Here is an 18,289-nt window from a genome sequence, read left to right as displayed (position 1 = left end):
GCCCACTGGAGACACTTTTTCTTAGCTGATAGGAGTGGAACCCAGTGTGGTTGTCTGCTGCGACAAGTTGTGCGTTCCGCGCTGCCGTTCTGTACACCACTGTTGTACTGCCACCATTATTTACATTTTAGTAATTTAACAGACGCTCTTATCCAAAGCGACTTACAGTAGTGAGAGCATACATTTCCATACTGGACCTCCTTGGGAATCGAACCCACAACCCTGGCTTTGCAAGTGCCTTGCACTACCAACTGAGCCACACGGGACTGTCTGTTGTGGCCTGCCTGTTAGCTTGCACAATTCTTGCCATTCTCTTTCGACCTCTCTCATCAATGAGTTGTTTCCATCCACAGGACTGCCGCTGACTGGATGTTTTTTGTTTGTCGCTCCGTTCTCGGGAAACCCTAGACACTCTCGTGCGTGAAAAGCCCAGGAAGGGGGTGGGGGGGGCGTTTCTGTAATACTGTCACGTTCTGACCTTAGTTCCTTTGTTATGTCTTTGTTTTAGTATGGTCAGGGCGTGAGTTGGGGTGGGTAGTCTATGTTCTTTTTTCTATGTTGTGTTTATGTGTTTGGCCTGGTATGGTTCTCAATCAGAGACAGGTGTCGTTCGTTGTCTCTGATTGAGAATCATACTTATGTAGCCTTTTCCCACCTGTGTTTTGTGGGTGATTATTTTCTGTCTAGTGTTTTCTGCACCTTTCAGGACTGTTTCGGTTTTAGTTTATTTCACGTTGTTATTTTGTATTTTGTTGTTCAGTTAATAAACATCATGAACACATACCACGCTGCGCATTGGTCCGACATTTCATACTCCTCGTCGGAGGAGGACGAAGAATTCCGTTACAGAATCACCCACCAACCAAGGATCAAGCAGCGTGGTATCGGGCAGCAGCGATCTCCGGACTCATGGACATGGGAATAGATTTTGGACGGAACAGGACCCTGGGCACAGGCTGGGGAATATCGCCGCCCCAAGGCAATGCTGGAGGCAGCGAAAGCTGAGTGGCGGAGGGGCACAAAGGGAGTGTGGCAGAGTCAGGTTGGAGACCTGAGCCCACTCCTTACTTATTTTCCACCATAATTTGCAAATAAATTCATTAAAAATCCTACAATGTGATTTTCTGGATTTCCTTTCCTCATTTTGCCTGTCATAGTTGAAGTGTACCTATGATGAAAATTACAGGCCTCATCTTTTTAAGTGGGAGAACTTACACAATTGGTGGCTGACTAAATACTTTTTTGCCCCACTGTAGAAAGAGATATGCTAGGCCTTATATTTTCCATTTAGGTTCGCTCATGCTTGAGTGAGTAGAAGATTGGTTTGTTTCCAGAACCACTCAGTTTAATTTTTTTGCCGGGTCAGGATGACTAAGATGGAATTTCAAATAATAGAAATCTATGATTTCTCAATGACATTCAAGTTGGCCAAGGAACAGGAAAGCAATAATGTTTTGCACAAAAAAAATACAACATTCTGAGAAATGTATTCAATTCTAGAGAGCTGGGAAGGAGCTGCAGGAGGTAAACAACCAGGCTGGCAGAATGAGGACATATGAGTTTAATAAGACAATCCAGTGTGTGTGCGCGCGAGTGTGTGCATGTCAGGCTGTGGAGGAGAGCATCAATAAAAGCTTCAATGCAAGAAGCAATTACAATCAGCAGCAGTGTTCGGGAAAAAGCGAACCGAAGCAAAATGCCCAATTCTGAGGAGACCGAGGAGGACGACAATTTGTGACCATCAATCTTGGTCTACCGTCACGGTTATAGGGAAAATGAATGAACCGAAGTAATGAAAATTATATCCTTCCACGATTAGGTTGGTGGATAAAATGTATGGTTGCAATATTGTCACCTAGCTATCTTCCCCAGGGGAAAAACTGGTTGCAATTATCCCCTTGCAACCCGATTTCAACCTATAAATGGGTTGCCTTGATATACAACCAGATTCAAACTAATTCTGGTAACTGGTTGTAATGGTGTCAATTCAAATGAAAAATAAAGTCACACTCATCTCTCCTTGTTGTGGATGTCATTCAAACAGCTTTGCCCGCTGGGTTCCTTCTTTTATTTAACCCTAGTTTGGACTTCTGCTCTTGTGAATGGCAGATTTCTGTTAGGCTCTGCCTTGGGAGAAATCAAAGGACCACATTTTAAATTACATAGACAACATGTCAGTTTAAAGACAGCTTTATTACGAAGGGTTGGTGTAACATGTCACAGCAGCAGAGTAGCTTAACCAGTAGGGAAGAGTATTAACTTCTGTGTGAGTGGATACATGAGCAATATCAGGCCTGTGATTGTGTCCCAAATGGCACACTATTCCCTATATAGTGCACTGCGTTTGACCAGGGCCCATAGATCTATAGAGAATATGGTGCCATTTGGGACACGAACTGTGTAAGATATAGAGGACGTTTGAGAGGATCAGTTTGAGCAAGGTGTGGCGCAGAATCACTAATCTTGATCATATAATGAGTAGTTGTTTGTGATGCAACATGATTTGTAGATCAGTAAATCTGCACAGTCTAACTGCAGGGTAGTCGATTGCAAAGGCTCACACACTCTGCCACTGCCTTCTCTTGCCCTTGCCTGTACATCTTCAGGCCAGCATGACCCGACTCATGCTAATGCTAGTACTTATCCCATGCTGGTCCAGGCAGGAACACTCAGCATCTTCACTCTCGCCTCAGCATTTTTGAACCAGGGTTTGGAGCCCGGTGGTTAGTGGTTTATTCTGTGTGTGTGTGCGCGCTCCCACAGAGCTTCAGATGGTGTTTGTCAGGCAGTGATATATGGGCAGTGGGCGTGCTGGGTGGGAGGTGGTGCTGGTTGATAGGTACTGTGGTCTGGGTAGGGGGTGGTGGGTGGTAGAGGGGTATTGTCGTGTTTCACCCTGCTCTCTCTATACTGCTGTCAGCATGGATGAGAGAGAGCCAAAGGCCATGCTAGACAACAAAGCCTAACAATAAACTGCACACAGGCAGAGAAGAGAATCCACTCCCTATGGCTCTGTTAGGCCAAACAAGGGAGGAGAGAAAGAAACTCCATTGTTGGGATCAAGCTCAGCTATCACACTTGGAGACGTTGTCATACAATATACTCGGTCTCATTTGGTTTTAGTCCAACAGATTGATATGGTGTAAGTTAAACCTCCCAGCTAATGCAGTTGTCACTTGTATCTCCCTTTGTAACAGCATTCAGGGCAAAGACAGGGAGACATTACTAGTGTCACACATCAAAGCATATAATATGGCTAATGAGCCTCTGAAGACATCATGAATACACTACAGCATCAAACTACTCTGTGGTATGTTATGGCTGAGTGGACCCATCTGTGGATGGCAAGTTTTAGAAGATGGAATACACTGTTGTCATTGCCATGGATACAAGGAAGTCGTGAGTTGTCCATGCCCATTAATCTATCAAAGAGAATCAAAATGATACTGCTTGATTTGCCTTTGGGGTTCTTCTACACATTCAAATGAGTTGGGTTTGGGTGCAGTATTACTCTGAGTTTGGCTGCATTTTATATTATGATATACATAAACTGTACTTAAATGACCATGGCGGTTGTTTTGTCTAAGTTTTTCAGAGATCACTGAGCAGACTGGATTTGGTCTGTGTTAGCTTGAATGGTTTATGAGGCAGGAGAAGGCTTTGTTAGCATAGCGTTCCCATGAGAAAGTAAGGCTTGAGCCAGAGGCGAGTTATGAACTTTCAGACAGCGTCATAGGAGTTCCTTCTTAGCCTGGCATATACTGACTGAGCAAGCGTCTTTTCAAAAACACACAAGCACACACACTAACACAAACAGACACCCTCTCTCAAACACCCACACACGCAAGCACACAGACACTTCTGCTACTATGGCTTTAGCACACCCTCACTTGCAGACCTGGTTCTGACAACCTCTGGGCATATAGCGGGAGGTGATGTGTGTGTTACTCTTGTCTGTGTACAGTGCAATCTAAAGATAAAAGTGCAACACTAACTCCTTAATACCTCAGGCCACAATGTTTCATTGTCCATAATATTGTCTTGATTTTTGATTTTTTGATTTTTTTGCACACAGCAAGGCATGTCTTGACTTTTCTGCACACAGCAAGGCATGTCTTGACTTTTCTGCACACAGCAAGGCATGTCTTGACTTTTCTGCACACAGCAAGGCATGTCTTGACTTTTCTGCACACAGCAAGGCACCGGTTCCTCCCTTGAGGTGATATGAAATATTAAAGCAAACCAACAAAGCAGAAAGCAACAACAAAGAGTTAGATGCAATATGTTTTCTTGCATACTGTACGTCCAGTATTGTTGTCTATATTTGTATCTAATTAATAAATCAGGTTGTGTGTGTAAATATACTTCTTTGAGTAAGAACGAGGCCTGGGCAATAATTTCCATGTATCTTGCTTAACGTTTAAGGACTTCAGGGCCCAGAGGGGCATCAGCTAGCAGGGTCAATTAGAGCTGCCAAAGCATGGTACACGCTGAGGCAGGTATTGTTGATGAGAGTCAGACTGTAATATGTACAGGCCGCAATTGCCAGGGCAAGCTTCACTAGGCTTGTGCTGCTTTCGCTCTCCCTTGGTTGGTACACTTGATGACATCATTTTGACCAGATGGATGAATGTGGATGGAATTACCGGGGGGAAGGCTTGCTAGCTAGCTACTCCATGCACTGCTAACTTGTAAGGAGTAGTCAGGCGAGACACATGGCAATGATAGCTGGTAGCCAGGTATGCAGAAACAGAACGCTTTATTTACCAGGGGAGTGGGATGTAAGCTAAACAGGGATGCTAGCTAATTAGCTGGCTATCACCACCTAGGTGACGATAACTAGCTAGCCAAGCGCTTGTTAATACCAAGTGCTGGCTCGTGTGTAAACCAAGCGACTCGAGGTAAAAAGCACAGCTAAGTGTATCTTTTACATGGGAATGTAAAGGATGGTGCTTCAATGGTGGGGTAACAGACCTGAAGAAACGGCATGAGTTTGCCAAGCAAACCGAATGGGGCTTAGCCCAGAGGTTGCTCCCGAAATACCATGTGTGTCACTGTTAAACAACTAGCTAAGATACTCAACTGTTCAGCTAGTTAACTTTGAATGGTAGGGACCGACGGAGAGGTAGTGACTACGATTAGAATTTGCTAAAACTAGTGGAAACCTGCTCTTAGCTTGATGCTAAAGCAGTGGAGCTAGCAAGCCAACAGCACTAAGTGCGTGCAGGGTACGCTACAGGTACTGTAGCTAGCTGACGACAAACAGGGTTACTGAGGTAACTTCACTCTGTAAAATAAAGCCAAAGTTAGCAGAATTGGGAGAAATACAGGTGTGCCAAACTTGTAGCAGTCCTGCTTCAACAAGGTACTGAGTAAAGGATCTGAATACTTATGTAAATATGATTATTTTATTTAAAAAAAATGTTTACCCCTTTTTTCGTGGTATCCAATTGGTAATTACAGTCTTGTCTCATCGCTACAACTCCCGTACGGACTCGAGAGAGGCGAAGGTCGAGCGTCCTCTGAAACAAAACCCAGCCAAGCCGCACTGCTTCTTGACACAATGCCCAGTTAACCCCGAAAGCCAGCCGCAACGTGTCGGAGGAAACACCTTACACCTGGCGACTGTGTCAGCGTGCACTGTGCCCGGCCCGCCACAGGAGTCGTTAGTGCGTGATGGGACAAGGACATCCCTGCCGGACAAACCCTCCCCTAACCCGGACAATTGTGCGCCGCCCCATGGGTCTCCCGGTCACGACCGGCTGCGACTGAGTCTGGAATTGAACCCAGAATATCTAGTGGCACAGCTAGCACTGCGATTTGTTTTTATTTATTACATTTTTTAAATTTAACCTTTATTTAACTAGGCAAGTCAGTTAAGAACCACTTCTTATTTACAATGATGGGGAACAGTGGGTTAATTGCTTTGTTCAGGGGCAGATTCTTACCTTGTCAGCTCCGGGATTCGACCCAGAAACCTTTCGGTGGCCCAACGCTCTAACCACTAGGCTACCTGCCACCCCAAAGCAATGCAGTGCCTTAGACCACTCGGGAGGCGTAAATGTGATATTTCATATATTTTTATTATATATCTTATCTTATTTAAAAATGTCTAAAGACCTGTTTTTGCTTTGTCATTATGGGGTATTGCGTGTAGATTGATGAGAAAATATATTTTTTAATACATTTTAAATTAAGGCTATAACAAAATGTGGAAAAAGTCAAGGGGCCTAAATACTTTCCGAATGCACTGTATATGCCTTTTCATCTCTCTCTCTCCTTCTCTCACTCACACACACAACAATCAGCCTGCTCCTTCTTCACTCCATCCATAGTGTTTCCCTAATACAAAGCTATGTGTACTCTTACTCTTTTCAGGTACAGTTTTAACCCTCATACTTGATACTCAATACATCCATCTGAGCCAAGCGTGCCATGCAGCTGGGCAGGGTATGACAGGGGTCAGAACATTAATAGAATATTGGTCAGGGTCACTAGGATTTGAGGTGGTGGAAGGACAATTTGTCTGCGTCCCATATGTGATAATATTTCCTATTTAGTGCACTATTTTGGACCATGGCCCATAGGACTCTGGTCAAAACTAGTGCACTATGTAGGGAATAGGGTGCTAAATGGAACTTATCCTTACATCACCAGTAATGTGACTATTATGTCATGAAGATTTGATTGAATTATCCTATCTGTAAATACACCAGTGGTCTTGATGAAACAGTTCCTCATCTCTCATGAGACGATGTCACACCTCGGAAACCAATTCAATTAAGCCTTTACTGTGGTAATCTTATGCCGCTTGAAATGTGTTGTGCAATCATGATTTAAATCAGGGGTGTGTTACCAGCCCGCGAGGGGGGTCCAATCCGGCCCGTGGGTGGCTTGAGTCAAATATTATTTGTATTTATTTATGGGGGGAGGTTTCTTGACTGTGTCCAGCTTATTAATAATTACTGAAATGAAAACTAGACAGTCAAGGAGCATAGAACATTCCAGAAACAATTTTCTTGCTAATTTTGAGGGTGAGGAAATATAAGACATTTTCAGTGCTGCCCTCCAGACATAGAGTGAAGACCGAATGCGGCTCCCAGGGAAAAATGTGTTTGATACTCCTGGTTTATATAACACAATCTGTGGGACAACATTTTCTGTGTGAGGTACTCGATCAACATAAATACACCTAAATATTTTTCTCTCATCAAAATGTCACCCAGAATAAGCTAAAATGTCTGCTTTGTGTTTTGATTAATGGTCTACTAAAGAATGAATGAGTTTCAGTAGAGAAAAATTCACTGGCGCTAGAAACGAGAGAAGCCATTTATATTTCATGATTTCCTTTGAGGGACTCAGCAAAAGGCATTATTTGCTGTGTTTTCTATAAAATGGGTTTAAATTAGTGATGAGGGGGGTGTACAGCACTTTCATGCCTTAAGCGCCATTGCTGTATGCTTACCTACTTTAGGTACTTACCTGCGTGATAGTCGGACCTGTCAGGCTCATCGAACAGAGCTGAATTTGGTGCAGAACGTAGTTCACTATACACACATTTACATGTATTTTCACTTACCTAGACAGACTGTTTTAAAGTGCATATTCAGGTTATTTGGTTCATTTCAGCAACTTCTGGTTAGGTTAGACAGCCCAGCCAACTCACAGCAAAGGCTACATAACACAGGATTGAGTTCATGGTATCACAGTTCTGTTCTCAGGCAAGCTATCGTAGAGTACGTGCAAACAAAAACAAGTTTAATTTAACTAATCAAGAGTCTCGTCTCTCTACAGATTGTGTTCAGAAAAATCAGCGATGTGAAACGGGAGGAAGAGGAGCGACTGAGACGAAAGAATGAAGCACCCCTTAATCTCCCGCCGGACCACCCGGTGCGTCGGCTCTTCCAGCGGTTCCGTCAGCAGAAGGAGGCCCGTATACATCAGGAGCAGGCCAACCCATCCGATGACATGGAGAGAGGTCAAATCGTTAATGTCGAGCCCACTCCCATCCATGAAATCATCGCCACCACAAGCATTGTCACTGTTACCGAAAGCCCAGCCACACCCATTTTGGCCTCCACAATCTCCAGCCCGTCAGACAAAGCCAAGCTCCAGGCCCCGTCACTCCGAGTGTTCGAGCCGGCAAAGGTCAAAGGCTGGGGACGCTTCAAGGACTCCATGACTAAGGAGTCCAACTGGAACAAGGTATTAAACCTAAAATATTTGGGCCAGGATTCACAGTTTGTCGAGAACACGCCTCGGTTGAAGCCAGCCATCTTCATTAATACATTCTGTTCTTAATTTCCAAGGTGTCCAAAGCAGAGTCCATGGAGACGCTACCCGAGCGCACTAAGGCAGGGGCAGCCCACGAGTCCCAGACCTCGCTGAAGAAAACCGACTCGTGCGACAGCGGCATCACCAAGAGCGATCTGCGTCTAGACAACGTGGGGGACAGCTCCTGCACCACAGGCACCACACCACAGGACCGCAGCCCTATGGCACCCCCTGAGGTGGCCAAGCAGCACGCCTTCTACCCCATCCCAGAGCAGACTCTCCAGGCTTCTGTTCTGGAGCTCAAGCTGGAGCTCAAAGAGGACTTGAAGGCCTTAAACACCCGCATGGCTGGCCTGGAGGCCCAGCTAGCAGAGGCTCTGAAGCTCCTCAAGGTCCAAAGGAGAGCTCCCAGCTCCCCCAAGCCTCTTTTTGAGATCTCTAGACCCACCACACCAGACTCGGACAAGGAGGACATATTTTCATAGAAGCAAAAAGGGACTTACGTTGAGAGTGTGAAGACAGGCAACAGATTCAGAAAATCTTTGTCCCAATGCTGGGCAATTTGGTCACAGGGCCACAGATTCTGGGAGTTGTTGGTGTATCTCAGCTGAGGCCATTTATTGTCCCTCACCTTGCCGATGCCTGTGAAAGCAGCAGATGACGGAGATACGATGCTGTTAATTTAAAGAGGATCTGGTGGTTTTAGCCGTGGGCTATGGAACCTTGGAGTCATTTTGGAGAATCTGGGGTGTGCGCAGTGAAAGGGGTCTAGGTGCACTGCAGTGACCTTTAGACCACCATGGGTTTGGCTACCCTCTCTGTGACCCACAGACACAGGTTCACAGCTGTACTCTTGTGTTCTCCTGGTCTGCTTGTGCACATCAGCTGTATATTTAAGTTTCTACTTTTTTTCCCACCAGTCCATGGAGTTCAAGAGCAGAGCAGCAACGAATTCATTATTATTCATTGTCCTTGTAGATCTCCAATGGGACCACTATCTTTAGTGGTCTCAGAGTATGTCTATAAGGGATGAATCCATCTTTTGCTTTTCCACTATCTTTGAACCACCAGTGCACAATGCATTCTGGATGTATTCACGATGTCATTCTATCACAGTGTAATACTTTACAAGACTTTATGCATACCTTGGTGTTGCCTTTATAAATACAAAAGGGATATAGAAACATTCAGCACAGGTGATACTGTATATTGAGCTTTGCACTTGCTATAAGCATTCAGTATAGATCTTGCTCCTGACAATGCATTACACACAGATGGTTCACAGAACGTATTACAGTAGGTTGTTTTTACTACTGTACTCTGTAATCATTGGATCACCTTGTAGCCATCTTCTTTAAACCAGACAAAGGAGGCTGTGTTGACCAATCAGAGCTCAGGACCATTAGGTTTCAACCAATCAATCTTTTGGTCTGTACGCAGAGAACCCTGACTGGCCAATCAAAGACCAGCATGGTCTTTTGAAAGAACTCCAACCCCCCTTTTAGACTGACTGACCATCACCGTATGTCTTATCAGATCGAACAGAGAACTGCTATCTATAGTCAAGAAACCAAGAAACAACCACCTTTGTTGACTGGTTCGTCTTTATTCTTGGCCGATGGTTACAGTGCTGGGAATTACTCTTAAGGAACTGCGTCAGTTGCACTAACAACGCTCCATCATGGCGACATGTTGTGTTGTTGGATGTGGAGGTTGTATTATTTAACTGATTCTTAGTTTATGTTTGTCAAACATGGCTCTCTGACACTGTACATGTGAAACGTATAGAAAAAGTATTTCAACATTTACTGTGTAACTGGGTCTTCCAAAAAACATACTTTTTCAAGACACTTCTCACTGCAAAGTATGACTTGCTGCATGACTTGCGTTGATCGACATACATCATCACTGTTTGGCCTTGCAGTTTTCCATAGGCTAGCCTACTGAATGCTCATGCTTGGAACTCCATTACTGAATATCAAAGGCAAACAGAACATTGAGGCCAATGAATTAGTAATCGATGTACATTTTTTAAATCTAATTTATATCCAGGACATGTTGATCTCCTTCTGTCCGGAACTTTCACTAATTGGAACCTAGCGGTTCCAAAGTTTTCACGTCTTCAATGATGTGGGCACCTTCAATGGGTTTCATTAATTTGAGACCTAAGCCTAATCACATCGAAGCAGTATCATGTTAATATTTGAAAATATTATGATCTTAATGTTAACTGCTGCCAAAGTTCCTCCCATCACTATATGGGAACAACTGGCGTTTGGGCCCTGGTTTGCCACAAGACAGTGTTAGCCTGAGCTTAAGCATAGCCATTAGTTCGGTAAGCCAATGCGAGTCTTCAGGTCTCAGGCAAGGTTACTCATCCTGTGAGTGGGGTTTACTAAACCAGCTTCATTACATATACATGTAATTAATTATTAGTCTTAGGGGAGGGCTCCACTAATGGTTGTGTTTTCATTGAGCTACATAATGGCAACATTGTGTTACATAATAGCTGAAATGTGCTAAGTAGCCCGCAAATGGCTAGAAACAGACAGCTGCAACAACGCACTCCATTAAGTTTTCACTTTCAATTCATGCAATTTATTAGTGACAAATTGTCTTAAAGTATGTACAGTTGAAGTCAGAAGTTTACATACACTTAGGTTGGAGTCATTAAAACTAGTTTTTCAACTGTTCCACAAATTTCTTGTTAACAAATTATAGTTTTGGCAAGTCGGTTAGGACATCTATTTTGTGCTTGGCACAAGTAATTTTTACAACAATTGTTTACAGGCAGATTTATTCACCTATAATTCACTGTATCACAATTCCAGTGGGTCAGAAGTTTACATACACTAAGTTGACTGTGCCTTTAAACAGCTTGGAAAATTCCAGAAAATGATGTCATGGCTTTAGAAGCTTCTGATAGGCTAATTGACATTATTTGAGTCAATTGGAGGTGTGCCTGTGGATGTATTTCAAGGCCTACCTTCAAACTCAGTGCCTCTTTGCTTGATATCATGGGAAAATCAAAATAAATCATCCAAGACCTCAGAAAATAAATTGTAGACCTCTACAAGTCTGGTTCATCCCTGGGAGCAATTTACAAACGCTTGAAGGTACCACATTCATCTGTACAAACAATAGCACGCAAGTATAAACACCATGGGACCACGCAGCCATCACACCGCTCAGCGAGGAGACACGTTCTGTCTCTTAGAGATGAACGTACTTTGGTGTGAAAAGTGCAAATCAATCCCAGAACAGCAAAGGACCTTGTGAAGATTCTGGAGGAAACAGGTACAAAAGTATCTATAGCTACAAAACGAGTCCTATATCGACATAACCTGAAAGGCCACTCAGCAAGGAAGAAGCCACTCCTCCAAAACCGCCATAAAAAAGCCTGACTATGGTTTGCAACTGCACATGGGGACAAAGATTGTACTTTTTGGAGAAATGTCCTCTGGTCTGATGAAACAAAAATAGAACGGTTTGGCCATAATGATTATGATATGTTTGGAGGAAAAAGGGGAGGCTTGCAAGCTGAAGAACACTACACCATCCCAACTGTGAAGCACGGGGGTGGCAGCATCATATTGTGGGGGTGCTTTGCTGCAGGAGGGACTGATGCATTTCACAAAATAGATGGCATCATGAGGGAGGAAAATTATGTGGATATATTGAAGCAACATCTCAAGACATCAGTCAGGAAGTTAAAACTTGGTCGCAAATGGGTCTTCCAAATGGACAATGAGCCCAAGCATACTTCCAAAGTTGTGGCAAAATGGCTTAAGGACAACAAAGTAAAGGTATTGGAGTGGCCATCATAAAGCCATCACAAACCTCAATCCTATAGAAAATGTGTGGGCAGAACTGAAAAAGCGTGTGCAAGCAAGGAGGCCTTACAAACCTGACTCAGTTACATCAGCTCTGTCAGGAGGAATGGGCCAAAATTCACCCAACTTATTGTGGGAAGCTTGTAGAAGGCTACCCGAAATGTTTGACCCCATTTAAACAATTTAAAGGCAATGCTACCATTTTTTTAAATTTTACCTTTTATTTAACTAGGCAAGTCAGTTAAGAACAAATTCTTATTTTCAATGACGGCCTAGGAACAGTGGGTTAACTGCCTGTTCAGGGGCAGAATGACAGATTTGTACCTTGTCAGCTCGGGGGTTTGAACTTGCAACCTTCCGGTTACTAGTCCAACGCTCTAACAACTAGGCTACCCTGCCGCCCCTAATACTAATTGAGTGTATGTAAACTTCTGACCCACTGGTAATGTGATGAAATAAATAAAAGCTGAAATAAATAATTCTTTCTGCTATTATTCTGACATTTCACATTCTTAAAATAAAGTGGTGATCCTAACTGATATAAGACAGGGAATCTTTACTAGGATTAAATGTCAGGAATTGTTTAAAACGGAGTTTAAATGTATTTGGCTAAGGTGTATATAAACTTCCGACTAAGAGGGAGAAAAAAACAGGTCTCTCTCTGCAGTAACAATGCATTAACTAAATCAAACCCATATCGTGATCGTGTTACATTAGGCTATTAGCCTGTTACCTTATTTCGCCTTAAATTATTTCAGATACAGGAGGAAGAAATTGTGTGAACCCTTTGAAATTACCTGAATTTCTGCATAAATTTGACCTGATGTTGATCTAATTCACAACAATGGACAAACAGTGTGCTTAAAGTAATAACACACAAATTATTGTATTTTTCTTATCTGTATTGAATACATCAGTCATAGTGTAGGTTGGGAAAAGTATGTGAACTGTGAACTTTGGAGTCAGGAGTCATCTAACCTGGAGTCTAATCAATGAGACGAGATTGGATATGTTGGTTAGACATGCCCTGCCCTATAAAACACATTTACAAAATTTGAGTTTGCTATTCACAAGAAGCATTTCCTGATGTGAACTATGCCTCAAACAAAAGAGATCTCAGAAGACCTAAGATTAAGAATTGGGTTACAAAAGTATCTCTTAAAGCCTTGATGTTCATCAGTCCACAGTAAGACAAATAGTCTATAAATGGAGAAAGTTCAGCACTGTTGCTACTCTCCCTAGGAGTGGCCATCCTGCAAAGATAACCTCATTGAGCATTTTGTGCTGTGCTCTTACAGTTAATAATTCAAGAGTGTCAGCTAAAGACTTACAGAAATCTCTGTAATATGCTAACATCTCTGTTGACGAGTCTATGATATGTGAAACACTAAACAAGAATGGTGTTCATTGGAGGACACCACCAGAGAACACATTGCTGCACGTCTGAAGTTCGCAAAAGAGCACCTGGATGTTCCACAGCGCTACTGGCAAAATATTCTGTGGATAGATAAAACTAAAGTTGAGTTGTTTGGAAGGAACATGCAACACTATGTGTGGAGAAAAAAAGGCACCGAACACAAACATCAAAACCTCATCCCAACTGTAAGGTATGGTGGAGAGAGCATCATGGTTTGGGACTGCTTTACTGCCTCGGGGCCTGGACAGCTTGCCATCATTGACAGAAAAATGTATTCCCAAGTTTATCAAGACATTTTGTACGAGAATGTAAGGCTATCAGCCTGCCAATTGAAGCTCAACAGAAGTTGGGTGATGCAACAGGACAACGACCAAAAACACAGAAGTAAATGAACAACAGAATGGCTTCAACAGAAGAAAATACGCCTTCTGGAGTGGCCCAATCAGAGTCCTGACCTCAACCCGATTGAGATGCTGTGGCATGACCTTAAGAGAGCGGTTCAAACCAGACATCACAAGAATATTACTGAACTGAAACAGTTTTGTAAAGACAAATGGTCCAAAATTCCTCCTGACCATTGTGCAGGTCTGATCTGCAATTACAGAAAACGTTTTGTTGAGGTTATTGCTGCCAAATTAGGGTCAACCAGTTATTAAAACCAAGGGTGAACATAATTTCCCCACCCTGTACTGGCAATGTTTACACGGTGTGTTCAATAAAGACATGAAAACATAATTGTTTGTGTGTTATTAGGTGAAGCAGACTCTGTTTGTTTATTGTTGTGACTTAGATGAAGCTCAGATCAAATTGTATGACCAATTTATGCAGAAGTCCAGGTCATTCCAAAGGGTTCACATACTTTTTCTTGTCACTGTATATATTTTGAACAAAACCGTTACGATAGCAGTATACAATGTTTACAGAACATGTGTTTTTAGAAAATATATAGAGATTAAAGGGTCATGAATGAGTTTTCTTTCACTTACGTGTGAATAAGTCTCATACAGTAGTATTTTTTGGAGTGTCCTGTACTCTTCTAAGAGCTTGCTTACATAACTAGCGTTCTGAGATCAGCTCCTGTACGCAAGCAGCAGCTCTCCAAGTTAGTTCTTTCAAAAGTCCTGATTTTGATCATTTGTCCATGCTGGAATCTTATGGAAACTATGACTTATGAATGTTACCATATTTATCTTTTGACCATACACAACATGGAATGTGGAGGGTCTTCACTTAGACAATATTATCAATACTTATGAATAGTATAATTGCGATCCTGGCCAGATATTCATTGTAGTTAACAGAAACACTTTACGTAAAGCCAACATGTCAAGTGCTTTATGACTTGTTTATAAACTATTTTATGCATGTATATTAAGCATTTTTTGGGAAAATAGCAGTTATGCATTTAGGATAATTATGAGATAAGCATATAAACGAACCCCTTATGTCTTATTGCAAGTATTATATTGCATTATAACAATATCATGCATTATACGTGTTGGAGTTAAATGAATCATCCACTCAAAAACTATTTTGGTATTTCCATTAGTCCAATGTTGATACAGTCCCAAAATGTTTTGCATGTCAGCAGTCAAGTTAAGATATGGGACTTTCAAGAAGCAAAGTGTAACTTGCCACATCCTCATCACTTGCCACATCATCATGAGTCTGTATCAAGTGGACTAATGAAAAAACAAAATATTTGGAGTGGATTATTCCCTTAAGTTAAGTGCTACAATGTAAACCAGGGGTGTCAAACTCATTCCATGAAGGGCCTAGTGTCTGCATGTTTTTGTTTTTGTTCTTTCAATGAAGAGCTAGAAAACCAGGTGAAGCGGAAACACGCCCTCTGTGGAATGAGTTTGACACGTGCTGTAAACAATAGTTATGATTGTTCACTGCTGACCCAAATGACCCCTACTGATGGAAATGTGTTACTATTATCAAGCAAGTTGGAAAGAAATGCACACACACTTTACATAAATATGAACTTAAGCCTAGACTAAATCCGTATCGTCGAAGATCCGTGCCATAGCGTGACTGACATTTAAAGGCAATGTTTCCATGTTCGTGGAGACTGCTTTCACAGTAAACACTGCATATGTTGGCTCAATCGGAAATTATCTTTAAATTTCAATTGCGCTATAACACAGATCTTCCACAATAAGGGTTGAATCCAGCCCTTAAACATACTTTGATTTAACATACTTAAGAATCAAGTTAAGTATGCACTACATTACTCACTAATGAAATTAGGTGATTGCACGTGTTGCTGTCATTGGTAAACAATAATTGTGCATTGCCGTTGATGTGTTAACAGAATGTACGCGTTCAGGTCTCCATGATACGGAGAAGTCAACAGCTTGTTTATTATTTTAACACATATAGCTTCACATGCAGTATAGTATAATAATGTTTAAGGGGCCAGTGCCTGAGTAAGGGGATATTGCATTATTAATGAGAAGAATGACACTGTACTCTATGCATTGCAATGCTCAAATGTTTCAAAATATTATAGCATGCTTTTGTTAATTGATACTCTCCCAAAATGGGTAACAACGATGTCATTTGGTTGGTGCATATTGTTAGTAATGTACATTTATTCTTCATGATGTTTACCTAAAATCGAATGCCTATTCAAATGTACATGCATTTACCACTCTTTTATGGAAACTTGATGTACATCCTTGTGCCAGCTGCATTGATGCATGTGAACAATATTTGATACATTTGAGGGTAAAAAGTGATTTATTCTTGGCTTAGTTCACCTGTTTTTTTCTCTTTTGGAAAATAATTGGTGGAACATGTAACATGGCATTAATGGATAACCCTCTGTGTTGGTCTTTCTTGTGGTGATATCACAGAGGAGGTTCGTTTAGAACAATTGAGAGAGTCCTGATGGAGTGCATCACAATTCCAGACAGTCATCTGGGGCTCTATCTTGATTGCACACAACAACAAAAAAATCACTTTATCTGCACTGATTGGGAAAGACTTGAAAGATTAAAATAATATGGCGGAAGCTCTTTTTTTTTTTTTACTTAAAAAAAAAATGTTTACCCCTTTTTCTCCCCAATTTTCGTGGTATCCAATTGTTTTAGTCTCATCGCTACAACTCCCGTACGGGCTCGGGAGAGACGAAGGTTGAAAGTCATGCGTCCTCCGATACACAACCCAACCAAGCCGCACTGCTTCTTAACACAGCGCACATCCAACCCGGAAGCCAGCCGCACCAATGTGTCAGAGGAAACACCGTGCACCTGGCAACCTTGGTTGGCGTGCACTGCGCCCGGCCCGCCACAGGAGTCGCTGGTGCGCGATGAGACAAGGATATCCCTACCGGCCAAAACCTCCCTAACCCGGACGACACTAGGCCAATTGTGCGTCGCTCCACGGACCTCCCGGTCGCGGCTGGTTACGACAGAGCCTGTGCGCGAACCCAGGGCCTCTGGTGGCACAGCTGGCGCTGCATTACAGCGCCCTTGACCGCTGCGCCACCCGGGAGGCGGCGGAAGCTCTTAACGTGGTCAGTTCTTTCAGATCAGTGTGATAAAGGAGAGGACGCACATTTTAGACAATTGAGAAAGATCCTACCAGCTATTGAGCTAGTCCTCGAGTGCATCCCAAATGGCACTCTATTCCCTATAGGTCACCTGGTCAAAAAAGTGTACACTATATAGGGAATAGGGTGCAATTTGGGATGCAACCCTTCCATGCATGAGCCTGGTCAGTAAAACCTAATAATGTACCAGCACCTTGTTTTTAAAGTCCTAGGCCCAGACTCCCAGCCACACACCCCCAAGTCCTGTAATGCACCAAAAAAAATTAAAGCTGATTGATTCTCTGTTGAATATCCGCACCCCCTGAAAAAAAGTACAAAGGTATAACTCTCACACAAAAGTAGTGCACTGGGCCTTTACTAGTCCTGTTTTAGCAGACCGAACTAGCTGTCTGTAGTGCGGACAAAACAAACTGTTCAGCACCGCCACCCCCATTCATCTTCCCGCGGCTATGCTCTGTTGATTTCTTTAAAACGTGAGCATGATTACTTCAGACATGTTTAAACAACGTAAAACTATTTTTGTGGTCAGTTCAGGGGAGCTGCCTAGTACCACTGTGTATGTACATACTACTTTAATGTCATGTGAAGAGAGAGCGAGAGAATTGGTTACACTTGAAGGGTACATGCATAAGGACTTGTTGTTGACAGTTGACAAGCATTTAGTAAAGGTACCGCTTATGAATGCAGTATATGGGTAATGAAGTGCTTATGCAGTTACCCTTCAAGTAAAGTGTTACTAAAAGGTCAACCATTAATATAAATATATAATGAGGACAGTAATGTGATTTATGCACATGTCACGATATTCATATGTTTCCTGTAATGACACTGTAAATGTAATTGCAAGCACAAATGAGAGTATTTGTAAAGATATGTAAAATACTATTTATAATAAATGATATTTTATACATAGTCATCGGCTGTTTGGTTTCAACGTTTTTGTTGTTCATTTCATTTAAATGAGACCATTTCAAACACAATTGTGTGATGTTGAAGAAATAACTATTTATTCGATAGGGGCAAAAATGTAAGTAGACAAAGTTCCATGTCAATAGGTGAAGCCACCATAATAACAATGATAAGATACAGGATCATCATCAACAGTAGAAGAACAAACCCTTGCTCATGCATCATCTCACACGTATAGTACAGTGATAGCAGAGGAGGCTGGTGGGAGGAGCTATAGAGGACAGGCTCATTGTA

General features: G+C 42.3%; 1 protein-coding gene across 1 annotated transcript in view; it reads left to right on the top strand.

Moving 5' to 3' along the window:
• Window positions 1-18,002, top strand: part of kcnh1a (potassium voltage-gated channel, subfamily H (eag-related), member 1a) — a 99,835-nt gene extending 81,833 nt beyond the window's left edge. The window contains exons 15-16 of the mRNA XM_065012751.1: window positions 7,795-8,205; window positions 8,310-18,002. Of these exons, the coding sequence (XP_064868823.1) occupies window positions 7,795-8,205; window positions 8,310-8,759 (861 nt within the window). The 3' untranslated portion in view covers window positions 8,760-18,002. The remainder of the gene's footprint in view (window positions 1-7,794; window positions 8,206-8,309) is intronic.
• The last annotated feature ends 287 nt before the right edge of the window (window positions 18,003-18,289 follow it).

The sequence above is a fragment of the Oncorhynchus nerka genome, linkage group LG28 (genome assembly GCF_034236695.1).
Source record: "Oncorhynchus nerka isolate Pitt River linkage group LG28, Oner_Uvic_2.0, whole genome shotgun sequence".
NCBI classification, from domain to species: domain Eukaryota; kingdom Metazoa; phylum Chordata; class Actinopteri; order Salmoniformes; family Salmonidae; genus Oncorhynchus; species Oncorhynchus nerka.
The sequence above is the reverse complement of the archived record's forward strand: the minus strand, read 5'-3'. Positions and strand labels throughout refer to the sequence as shown.